This window comes from Aphelocoma coerulescens (assembly GCF_041296385.1).
Source record: "Aphelocoma coerulescens isolate FSJ_1873_10779 chromosome Z unlocalized genomic scaffold, UR_Acoe_1.0 ChrZ, whole genome shotgun sequence".
In the NCBI taxonomy this organism is placed as follows: domain Eukaryota; kingdom Metazoa; phylum Chordata; class Aves; order Passeriformes; family Corvidae; genus Aphelocoma; species Aphelocoma coerulescens.
In genome coordinates this window covers 72,029,144-72,041,531 of record NW_027184085.1, presented here as the reverse complement: position 1 = coordinate 72,041,531, position 12,388 = coordinate 72,029,144, and the positions used below count along the sequence as shown (strand labels likewise).

Below are 12,388 nucleotides of genomic sequence, written 5' to 3'. Positions count from 1 at the left end.
AATGCTGTCATTAATATCTACAGCTTGTTATGATTCAGAGTGAAATGATGGCTAGGTATTGTTTTTTATTTGCAGCTCTGGAATAAATAGAGTAGCGTCTCTTTTTCCTGGTTTTTGATTTTAATATGCATACTATGATTTTAATAGTTCATATTTTTCAAAATGTATTCTTTTCATCATTACATTTTCAGTAAATGTAGTTTCAGTAGTTTCAATAACAAATTTTGAGGGAAAGGGAGCTGCTCATGCTCTGGAGGGGTCCAGATGAGGCAGGGATCAGTTTCTGTGACCAGCGCTTCCTTGGGTGCAGCATCTTCACCACCACCAGCAGCTCTGCTGATGCCATGCCCCCAGGAAAGGTGGAGAATGAGATCCCTAAACCAAAATAAATCTGACCAATTTCTTCACATGCACATCACACAAAATGTACTGCTTTTGGTAGCTTTGCCATAATAGATGGTAGCTGAGATCTCTGGGCCCTGCAAGTCTTCCCCTTTAATAAAGTATTGAACATGCTGCTAAGAGCAGAAGTCACATCGTACATATTGAGGGCCACAACGGAGACTGAGAATGAGACTGTATTCCTCCATGCTGCAGTCAGGGCATTCCACACAGGAGGCTCTCTCACAGCCCTGAACTTCTTTGTATCTTCTGAATTTTCTCATGACCAGATTAAAAATAAACCCATGCCTACCTTCAGCTACCACCCTAACTGCCCTAATCCTGCACACCCCTTTCATACAGAGCAGCCCCCGACTCTGTCAGCCTCTCAACCAGGTGCCCACCAAGCTGTACTTGCACCAGCTCAAACACAACCGCTTACTGCTCTGTGCCCACATTTCTAGCTCAGGAAAACCTCCCAAGCAGGAAGACAAGACTGCTTATTAACATATTTTCCCTGCAACTATCTAACATAACCATTATACAAAAAAAAAAAAAAAAAGTTCCCCCATCTTTCCAGCCTGAGCAGAGCACAAACAGTCTGCACAGCCGAAGTCTGCCTCACTGAAACATGCAATCATGTTCATCGAATTTTTGCCAGGCTACCTGTTCTTAGTGTTTTCAGGACAGCTCTGTGTGCAGGACCTAAAGTTCCTTTAAAGAGACTGACACCAAATTGTTCATACATGTTCTCAGATATTCTGTGTGCAAATGTTGACTCAGGCTTACCAGTCTCCATGAACCATTTATGCAATATCAGTAATGGCAAGTGTTGAGGGTCAGAGATGGATTAACCCTCCTGCTGTCTCTAAATGCAGTGAGCTTTAGGGCAGAGGAGAAAAATTTAGTTCCTCTTACACTTCCAGGAGGACATAACAAAAACAGTGGCAAACATGGCCCATAAACCTTGTAAAATCTTGCACCCCTGGGCTCAAAACCTTGGTTGCTGGCACCACTTCTGTGAGGAGGATGTAGAAGGCAGCCAGACAATACCACAAACACTATGAGACAACAAGTCACAATTTTCTTAAATCTAGTCAAAATGATTGATTTCACAAATGTTTCTTAGCGCTTTTCTCCAACAGTACCCGTGGTCAGTGCCCTGCGCTCCAGGACAGCCTGGCCAAGAGGAGCACTCCCAGCAGTACAGGATGCCGTGCCTGTACAGACCAGCCAATGCTTTCCCATGGCTGATCACCACAGTAGGAAAGCCACACCAGAGAGGGCCCTTGCCACCACAATACTGCGGCTGTGATGAGCTCACCAGGGGACAAAGCTCTGATGCCTTCAGAACAGCAAGACCTCTACTCGCAAACTCTTTAACCTCTGCTCACCTGCCTGCTGTCATGGCCCCAAGGCCCGCCCAGGCACAGATGAGCCCACAGGAAGGCTCGCCTTGCATGGGACGTGCAGGATTGGGCCCACATCCCCTTCCCTGGATGCTGGGGGAGGTCATCGTGAGGGGAACAGTTCTCACCCTGCACTGCCATGGACATCCCCCTCCTTTCCACCCTAGCAATGAATCTGGGTGCAGTCACAAGGCCTGCAGGCTGCATGCCTCCAGCATCCCTGACTCCTGTTTCCATTTTAAAGGCAAGGATCACTTTAGCCAGCATCATTTCATGTGCATCAGGTCAGGCCCTTTTGCTTATGGAAAGTTGCAAAGGCAGGTGTAGGGTGGGCCCCTCTCCAGCACCCTCCCCTAAGGAGTAAGAGCTTCATTTTCCCTGCAGCAGCTGGTTACCTACCTCTATATTTTTTTTTAAAGCTGCATCTAACACTGAAAAATTCCAATAATAAAATTCCAAATGTAAGGATTTATCATAAGGATTCCCATTTTTCACATACATGCACACATATGAAAAAACATACACACAGAGATGCAATTACAGAGACATTTTATCCACTGTAATTATTAGTTAGGAAAATAATGAGCTATGAAATTCCAATTTATTGCTGACAACTTTAATGACAGAGCTCTGGAACCTCACTCTGAGCTCTATGTTGCAAGTATATCTAACAGTAGACCTAAACTGCCAAAAGTAAAACCATCAGACTTTTGCCTGGTGGGTAAATAAATTGCCTGTTTCCAAGCTGTGTGTTGATCCTGATGGGAATTGGTGGCAATTCCAATGCAACAATGAGCATCACCAGCCAAACCACGCCAGCCAGGCGGGGAGCAGAAGCCTGTGTTACCTGCAGATGTGGAGCCATAACAGAGTGAAACAGCCCATGGTGGGCAGTATAAAGCCCATAGAAAGTTTTCCTCTCTAAACCAGTCAAGGCATTTGTGTTCTTAAAACTCCAGTGGGAGAAGTGTCTGTAGTTTGCAGGGAAGGCATATCCCTGTGGGGAAGGCATGAGAGATAAAGCAAAGGCACCGAGTGCAGCCTACACTCTGAAACCGAGCAGGAATGTGGAGACGCTGCTCACAAGTTTGGACAAGTAGAGGTAGGATGGTTGTGTGGAAAACAGTGACAAGAGCTGCAAAACCAGGCGCCTGTGACCCTGACAAATCTGACCACTTATATGGATACTGAGTGATCAACACATCCCCTGTGCGATACCACAGAAAAATGCCTGAATCATCTTTGCAGCTACGCTATGTCCAGGAGAGCGTGTTGGTTAGGAATAGGAAAAGAAAATTTTAAATAAAAATAATAAAATTCTAAACAATGAAATTAGCTGTGAAATCTTAGCAAACAGATCAGTAATTAACTTTTCCAGATGACAAAGAAAAACACTCGAAAAAAAAATCCCTTAATATAAGTTGCCTAAGTATGTAAGAATATCTGGGGTTCAAAACCATTTGAAAACTGTAACTTACACAAATTAGGTTTAGGTTTGCACAGAAGGTGTTTAAAGAAAAAAAAAAAAAAGAAAGAAAAAAGCAAGCATGGCATTTTTTACCTGAATCTATGTCAAATTTTAAAGGAAATCAGGAAATAATATGAATTCAGAGTTTAATATCCTGCTGCCCTAGTGTTTGGAGCAGCTCCTGGCTGAACAGAGAGCTACTCCTAAAGTAGCCAAAATATATTTAAGATGGTTACTAGCTGCTTAGGGTGTTCCGTGCTCTCTTAATCCAGTAGAAGACTGGAAAAAAACATTTAATCATCAACAACGGGATAGATTGCAGAATAGCTTGTATGAATGCACATGTCACAATGTTGATGAAATATATAATGCTATTATTGTTTAAAAAAAGTTCTATTCAGGAAGCAAAACAAGCAACTTCCACAACTTCTACATTTTTCACATTTTGCTGAATATGACTGCCAGATTTCCCTTCCTGTTCAGAGCAGACAAGTGCAGGACATACACTATATATACAGCAGATTCTAATGGCATTCTGCACTTTGCATTAGAATTGCCTACAAGAAACGGTAAAACGGGCAAGCAAGACCTACGGATATTGGCTCTTTCTTCCCACATCAGGCATACAAAACCACGACTCCTCAGGCAGCCGCTCTCCTTACTGGACTGATAGCCTATCTCCGTTTGTTTGCAGCCTCTAGTTCCGGAACTGGCACTGACACTTTTCTCTAGCCGGACACAGGATTTGTCGTCCCCCTTTACCTGCCAAGTATTTTGCTGACACAGCCATGGCTGACGCGGAGCTGCCGGGAGATGTCACACGGCCGGACCCCTTGGTGGGCGAGCTCCACGATCCTTTGGCGAACGACATCTGGGAGAGGGCGGCCGTTCACAAAAACACCCCCCAGCTGATTCACACCTCCATGTCCTGAAACACACAGGGGAAGGGGAGAAGGGCAGGAGAAGAGCTGTGTAAGAGTTTCAGATATCTCTGCAGGGCAGAATCTCCAGCCCCAGCGCTCTCAGGCGCTGGGCACCGCCTCCCCAGAATCGGTCCGAGTTCCCCGAGAGGAGCAGGGAGGTGACCTCACTGCCGCAATGACACTTGCTGGAGGGGAGGACCGTCCTGCCTGAAGACAGATGGGGCCCCCTCTGGGCAAATGGCCACGAGGAACCCCTCAATCATGTCCAGCACCCCGGCGGCGGACCACCCTCCTCCCGAAGTCGCGTTGGCCCGGCCACGAACTCCAGGGCAGACCTGGTGCTGTCCCGTGGAGCGGAGGCTTCTCAGAGCCGCTGGCTGGAAAGCCAGCGGAAAATAAGGCTGGGTAATCGCTCAGCCCACATACTGCCTCTGTCTAAGCACAGAGAGAGATACCTGAAATGAAACACGCTGTGTTTTGTTTTTCCCCAGATGGCTTGAATTAAGCAAGTGGGGGAAGGGGAAAAAAAAAAAAAGGGAGGAAGGAAGGAAGGAAGGAAGGAAGGAAGGAAGGAAGGAAGGAAGGAAGGAAGGAAGGAAGGAAGGAAGGAAGGAAGGAAGGAAGGAAGGAAGGAAGGAAGGAAGGAAGGAAGGAAGGAAGGAAGGAAGGAAGGAAGGAAGGAAGGAAGGAAGGAAGGAAGGAAGGAAGGAAGGAAGGAAGGAAGGAAGGAAAAGAAAGAAAAACTGTTCCTAGAATTTACAGCAGTCTTGGCAGATATTATGATCCCACAGGAGCAGATTTGCAGTGTTCACCTTTAGCAAAGTGAATTATATATCTGGTCGGAAACAGGACCCGCTTGGAGGAATAGCAGTGAAACTGTAAACCACATGAACACAAATTAATCCCACGTACTAGAAGGTAATATAATTAACCCTTATGTTGTTATTCATCCAACTACTTATATTACGGCGGGGTGAAGAAAATAAAAACAAGCCATAGGGATAGTATACATGCCAATTCTGGAACAAAAGATAATACAGAAAATCTCTCTGTTTGAGCAGGGTTGGAATCGTACTGTATAAGCTGGCAAGCCAAATGCCTCAGTGTTCAAAAAAAATTATGCAGAGCTATTTTTATTTTAATCTTGTTATTTCACTATTGATAAACTGCTGTCAAAACTTTGCAACCACCTCTTAAAACTCTCAGGACACATAGAACCCCCATGAAATACGTGATGTTAAACACTGTGGCTAGCAGACAAGCGCCTGCTCTGCCTTCATCGGTGCGAGAGGCACACTCTGCCAGCGGCCCAGCCGCGGGGTTCCCTCCCGTGCGCCGGAAGCAGACATCGGTGCTGGGACGCCTGCCTAGATTGATGCCGCGATGCCCAGGACACCGAGGCTTTGTGTGAGAGAAAGCTCGGTGGCGGGAGCTGCCCGGAAGGCTGCGAGGAATGAGACCTCGGGCTCCTCAGGGCTTTAAGTGCAAGGAATCGCGCACGGTGCGTACAGTTGGAAGGGGAAGATCCTGTGGTGGTGGTCGGACAAGGGGAGAAGGAGGAAAGAAAAAGGGAAGGGAGGAAGGGAGGACGGGAGGACGGGAGGACGGGAGGACGGGAGGGAGGAAGGGAGGAAGGGAGGAAGGGAGGAAGGGAGGAAGGGAGGAAGGGAGGAAGGGAGGAAGGGAGGAAGGGAGGAAGGAAGGGAGGAAGGAAGGGAGGAAGGAAGGAAGGAAGGAAGGAAGGAAGGAAGGAAGGAAGGAAGGAAGGAAGGAAGGAAGGAAGGAAGGAAGGAAGGAAGGAAGGAAGGAAGGAAGGAAGGAAGGAAGGAAGGAAGGAAGGAAGGAAGGAAGGAAGGAAGGAAGGAAGGAAGGAAGGAAGGAAGGAAGGAAGGAAGGAAGGAAGGAAGGAAGGAAGGAAGGAAGGAAGGAAGGAAGGAAGGAAGGAAGGAAGGAAGGAAGGAAGGAAGGAAGGAAGGAAGGAAGGAAGGAAGGAAGGAAGGAAGGAATAAAAAGATATGAAAATAGAGGGAAAGAACAGGAAGAAAAGGGCGGAGAATGCATCCTTAAGACATGCGTTTCCTCAGGGAAGGGGCCGACTCTACCCCTGGAGCCCGTCCCCAGTCCCCGGAGGCCAGCGGGAACCGGGCCTGCCCAGGCCGGGAGCATCGACCCTCCAGGCGCCGGAAACAAAGGCTGGGGCCACGGCCGTCCCTTCCTCCAAACCTGCCACAGCTCTGGGCAGCGGCAACGGCGCCGAGCCTGGCTCCTGCCCACCGGGGCCTCTCTGCCGGGGTCGCGCTCCCGGGCGGCTGCGGACAGGGGGCCCCGTCGGGCCAGGGGTTGCTGGAGCTGCGGGGGTATCGACCCAAGTCCGCAGCTCAGTGCGGGGATGAGGCAGCCGTCCCACCCCGTGCCCCTGTCCGCAGCCCGGGGCCTCCGCAGGGAGCGCGGACGGGTACAGACTCGGGGGCTATTTCGGGAGGGGGAAGCCCCGACGAGGGGTCGGCGGGCGTAACCCAGAGGCATGGTGCAGCCGAGGAGCGAGTGGAGGCGAAGGGAGGCCGTTCTGGGTAGCCGCCGGCCCGGGTCGGGGCCGCTCCGGCTATCCCCAGCCCGCCTCATCGTCCTCGCGGCCCTGGACGGCGGCAGCCAGCGGCTGTGCCCACGCGGGACGAGGAAGAAGCGGGGACCGTGTCGGCCACAGAAGGGACCGAAATCTCGCTGGGGACCGCCCCGGCCCCGGCCACCGTTCCCCGTGGCCGTGCTGCCAACCCTCTCCTTCCGCTGCCACCGGCTCCCACGTCCTCCTCCGCCTTTTTGTATGGGGGTCCCGCCTCAACGTCCACCCTCACGCCCCCGATGAGCCGCGGGTCCGGAGATCGTTTGGCAGCGAATGGCCCCGGAAGCTTCCCGGCCGCGGTCGGAACCGGAGAAAACGCACCGGCGTTTTGGTTTTATTCCTTCTGTTTGCCCCGAAATTCCTGAGGAAGACATCGATTTTCCACAGCCGCCAACGAGGGCAGGCGCCACTGAAAGCCGCCGCGGCTGCTCCTGCCTGGGGTGTCCGGCCCCACGCGGGGATCCCGTCCTCTGTGGGCTGCGTGTCCACTTTCCACTCGGGGCAAGGGGCACTCCGGCGGCGGGGGATTCCGCGGCCCCCCCCCCCCCCCACCCCGCCCCCGCATCGCGCGCAGCGGGCTTTCCGACCTTAAAGTTCGCCTTTGAAAAAACGTGATTTGGTTCAATGCCGGGAGAGAAATAAATGCGAGGATCGAACGCTGCATTGCCGCAAGACGGAAAGTCCGCTTTCACGGGGGCGGCAGAGCCCGTCACCGGCCACCGTCCCAGCTCTGGACAACCCCAGAAACCGAGCGGCGGGAAGAGGGATGGGAAATGGGTAGATGAACGGGAAAGAGCGAAGAGGACAAGAGAGAGAGGGAGGGAATCTCCAGTCCTGGCGCTCGGTGGATTATTTTGCAAACAAATTTCTTTGAGTCGAAAGGCTGCGGTGCACCGGGAAATGAGATTAGTTCTACCTTAAATTCCCTCGCAATCTCTCGCCGTAATGCAGCGTTTAACTCACCGTGAGAGAAAATGTCATTTCACATAACACTGTGCTAATGGATAAGTCTTCCCCGACCTCTCAAGCACAACAAATCTCAGGCGAACCCATTGCTCACGACCTGTTAACTTCACCGGCTGCCCGCTCCGCCGCCCCACGCGGCGATCGTGACGCCATTCTTCGAGATTTAAAAAGACAAAAATCTTCCCTCTAGCCCCGCTCCTCGCCTTCCGCATTAGTTCAATTTGTTTGGTGTTTTTGGCGGGGTTCTATTTGTTTGTTTGTTTAAGGCCGTTTAGTTGTTGGGTTGTTTTGTTTGGGTTTTGTTTTGGGGTTTTTTTTGCTTTATTTCCAATTAACGAATTTCAAAATGTTGAAAAAGAGAAAGAATATCGTGCTGCAAACTTTTCCGTTCGTCGGAAATACCTGGCGGTTTTTTTCCCGGATATTTTATTTAGGGGGGAAAATAAACATATGCACATATATGTAACATCTATGTACTCATCTATGTACATAAGCGCGCGTCCATATGTACTGATGGCCGTACACACGTCTAGAGACGTGTTTGTGTATCCATCTGCACAGATGTACACACTCATTGACATCGGCTCTTTCTCTACGGGAAAATAGCTCCCGCAGCACCCCTCCGCCGGCCGTCCACCGTCACACCGATCTTCCCGGTGGGGAAAACGTCGGCGGGCAACCCGACACGGCCAGGGGAGGGAGACGATCGCGCGGAGCCCGTCGCGGCCGCTCAGACAAGTTGAAGGGCAGCCACTTACTGTGCATCGCTGCGAACGGGTCGTGCTTACAGTGTATTTCCATCGGAGCGGTCCGGAGCCGGGCGACCTCGCCGAGCTGATCTCGATTCGCCGGCAGCGCTCGGGTTTCGGGGTCGGGGAGGGAGCCCGCGAAAAAGGACGGAGACCGACCAGAACCAACCAAACAAATAAAAAACCCCAAACAAACACACAAAACCAAACCAAACCAAAAAACCAAAACCAACAAAAGAAACCTCAAACAAAACAACAAAAAAAAGAACAAAAAAAAGAAAAAAGAAACAAAAACAAAAACAAAAAACAAAAAGATGAAAAATAATATAGAACAAAACCACCAAAAAAGCGAAGAGTCCCGCCTCGAGAGGAGTCGCGGTATCCGACAGCGCTGGCCGAACGCGTCTCCCGCGCCGCTCGCAGCCTCCGGAGGCTCCGTCGGGGGGGAGCGGAGCGGCCGCCCCGGACTGAGCGCCTGGCCTCAGCCGCTCCCCGGGCGGCCGCCGATGCGCAGCACCCACCGCCCGGCTCTGGGGCGCTACCGGGCGCGGAGAGGGGCGAGCGCCTCTGTCCGGCGGGCCGGAGCCCAGCGCTGCCCGCCCGACGGCTCTTTGTGCTGGTGGTGCCGGCGGCTGCGCGGCGGCGGCGGCCGAGGCGGGCGGCGGCGGGGGCGGGCGCCCCGTCCGCGGGGCTCGGTCCCGGGGCGGCGGCGCGCTCCGCCTGTGCCGCCCCCCGCCGCGCCGCTCGCAGCAACTCGCGGCGCCGGGCGGGGCGGCGGCGGTGGGCGAGGGGATCGGCGGGGGAAGGTGTGCGAGAGGGCGGGGAGCGGGGTGGGGGGCCGGGCTCGCCGCGGCCCCGCGGGACCGGGCCGCCCCGTCAGCGGCCGCCGTCCGACCTGGGGCGCCGGCGCGGCGCGACCATCGCTGCCCGCCCGCCGGGGCCGCGGCGCCCCCTCCCCTCTCTCTCTCTCTCTCTCTCTCTCTCTCTCTCTCTCTCTCTCTCTCTCTCCCTCCCTCTCTCTCTCTCTCTCTCTCTCTCTCTCTCTCTCTCTCTCTCTCCCTCCCTCCCTCCCTCTCTCTCTCTCTCTCTCTCTCTCTCTCTCTCTCTCTCTCTCTCTCTCTCCCTCCCTCCCTCCCTCCCTCCCTCCCCTCCGCCCGCCGTCGGCCGCCGGGGCGGCGGCGGCGCCTGGCTGGCTCGGGCGGTGCGCCCGGCGCGCTGCCGGCCGGCGGCGGGCGGCGGGGGTTGTGGCGGGCGGCGGGGGCGGCGGCGGGGGGCGCGGGGCCGCGGGGCGGGGCCAGGGGGAGGGCGGCGGGGGGGTCCGTCGGGGCCGCCCCGGGACCGACCCCGCCCCGCAGCCCCGCGCGGGCCTCGCAGTGCGCGCGGAGGGGGTGGCGGGCGGCGCTTCAGCACCGCGCGGGCGGACAGCGGCGTGGGCGGGGCCAGGCGTCACTCAGCGCCGCGGCCAATCGCAAAGTTAACTTGCTGGCGTTCCGCATTGGCCGCCGAGCGGCGGCGCTGCCTATTGGCGGGCCGCGAGCCAATAAAGAGCGGGAGGCGTGGCCGCACGCCCCCGCGGGTGGGTATGGGGGCTCAGCCACTCGTGACCGAATGCGTGGGTGGGTCCCCGTCGGGGCTGGAGGACCCCGGGGCCTCAGGACCCCCGACGGCCGAACGGCCTGTCCTGTGGGCGTGTGTCAGCCGACGGCCCGACGCAGCTCCCCGTGGCTGTTGGTCTCCCCGACGCCCGGACGGCGCGTGTCGGGACCGTGGGTCCCCGGCGCTCCCGGGAAGCCGGGCCGTGGGTGCGGGCGCGGAGGCGCGCGGACCGAGGCTGCAGTCAAGGAAGGTGTCCGCCTGCTCACGGTGCCCGCGGTCGCACCGGGACTTGGCGGCTGCCGCCTCTAGAGGCGGCGGGTTTCCACTCAGGCCACCGCTCCCGCGGGTCCTGCCCCCCCGGTGGTGCTGCCCCGGCCGCGACCCCTGGCTCGGCGAGGCGGCCCGGATGGTCTCCGTCGCCTCACATAGCCCCGCCGCGGGTGACCCTGGCGGCGTGGCAGAGCCCCGCTAGACCGACGTCCTCGCCCTCGGCCCGGCCGCCGGCATATCCCCCCACGGGGGTCTTTGTCGGGAGGGGGGTGCAGGAGACCTTAACCCGCCGTCCCGAGGCGAGACCCTCTGGCCCCGCTGAGCGCTTTAGGTCTCGGCGGCAGCGGGGCTGTGCCCCGGCCCCTCCTTCGGCAGCGCGGGGCCGGCGTCCGCTGCGGACGGGTGGGCGCGGGCCGAGTTTTCGTTGAAGTCGAAACTGCCGGGCGCGGCCGCGCCGCCGCCGCGGAGTCGGCACGCAGAGTCCGGCCACAGAACGGCGAGGGCCGATCCCTGCGCAGCCCCGCAGCCGAGCCGGGGCCCCTCGGGAGGGCCGCTCCCTGCTGCCGCTCGGCACCTCGTCTCGGGGCAGCCGTCGAGGATGGCGGGCAGGCTGGGCCCGGCGTTGCAGCGCCGTCCTGCGCGGAGGGGACGAGCGGGCAGGCAGGGCCGCCTCACATCCTGGCCAGCCTCCATTCCTGCCATGATCCCCCATTCTCCTTCTCCTTCTTCTTGCTCACCCGGTACTGAGGTGAAGACTCCTCGGCCCAACGCTCCACATGGGCCAGAGGCGGCAGAGGCTTTGGAGCGCTCTGTCCCGGGGCCTTCGGCCCGTCTTCGTCATTCTGCCCAGCCCAGGCAGCGCTGTCGGTGCTGCTGCCCCTGCGGACACCCCCGCTCCCGGCCGCCTCCGCCGCGCCATGAAATGCTTTATCGATTAAACGATTATTCAGGCGATTTAACTAATAAAAGGCCCTATCGATCGCTTCGAAATTGCATTCCGCCACCGAGCCGCCAGGCCGCCTCCGCGCCCTCCACCGCCCGCGCCGCCGCCGCGCTACCCTCAGGGACGCCGTGACGGGGCTCCCGCAGCCTCTCACCAATCCCCGGTCCCTGTTCTATTGCCCACCTGGCCCCAGCCGCGGACCAAATGGACACCAGGCCGGCCACTCCACGGAATTCGGAGGTCTCGGCAGCCCGCCTTGCCGCCCCGACGGCCTCGCGGGGAGCTGGTGCCACCCCGCCCGGTTCTGCCTCGCGTCCCCGCTCACGTCGGCGCCCCCCTTGTCCGCGGGGCCACCGGGCTCCCCGCAGCCCCTGGCCCGAGTCCCACCTGTGCGGCCGGCTCGGGGTGTCGCGTAGGTTTTCTCCAGCTCCATTCCGGCTCTTCAGGACTTGGGGAAACGGAGGCAAGAAAAAGTTTCCACGTCGTATTGTAACCTCTTCCTTTTCCCTCTTTTTTTTCCTTTTCTTTTTATTGTTTGGTGTTCTTTTCTCTTTTCTTGTATTTTCCGTTTTTCTTTTCCTTCTTTCTCGTTTTTTTTTTTTCTTTTCTTTTCTTTTCTTTTCTTTTCTTTTCTTTTCTTTTCTTTTCTTTTCTTTTCTTTTCTTCTCTTTCCTCTTCTTTCTTTTATTTCCCCCCACTTCTTTCTTTTCTTTTTTTTTTCTTCTTTATTTTCTTTTTTTCTTTCCTTTTTTTTTTTTTTTTTTATTTTGTGAGGGGCTCTCTCAGGTTGGAATAATTCAACTCTTCCGCTCCCCGCCGAGCTTTTGCAGCTGATCACTGAGCTGAAACTAAACGTTTTAGGTGGAAAAAAGCCTCTGAAGGAACCGTGAAATGATTAAGAAACTAAAGAGCTCCTCGCCATGTGAGATCATGTCCTGTTCTCTAAAACATCACAAGATGTCCCCAGACGCAGCCAAAACCCAGGAAAAGTCTGACATGTGCTGTAGCAGGAATCAAAGTTTGCTCGTAGCCGGCTGCCCCCCGAGCGCTCCGCCGCCCCGGC

General features: G+C 55.7%; 1 protein-coding gene across 5 annotated transcripts in view; it reads right to left on the bottom strand.

Annotated features, from left to right (window-relative positions):
- The window catches only part of PAX5 (paired box 5), a 131,895-nt gene extending 120,069 nt beyond the window's left edge, over positions 1–11,826 (bottom strand). For 3 of the 5 annotated variants that reach the window (XM_069002073.1, XM_069002074.1, XM_069002077.1), the window contains exons 1-2: positions 11,713–11,826; positions 4,021–4,186 (exon numbers count right to left, since the gene is read on the bottom strand). In XM_069002073.1, coding sequence (XP_068858174.1) covers positions 4,021–4,186; positions 11,713–11,758 — 212 coding nt within the window. In that variant the 5' untranslated portion in view covers positions 11,759–11,826. Of the gene's footprint in view, positions 1–4,020; positions 4,187–8,525; positions 8,569–11,712 lie in introns of those variants that run through there. The other 2 variants (XM_069002075.1, XM_069002076.1) reach the window with 1 other exon arrangement.
- Positions 11,827–12,388: the final 562 nt, after the last annotated feature.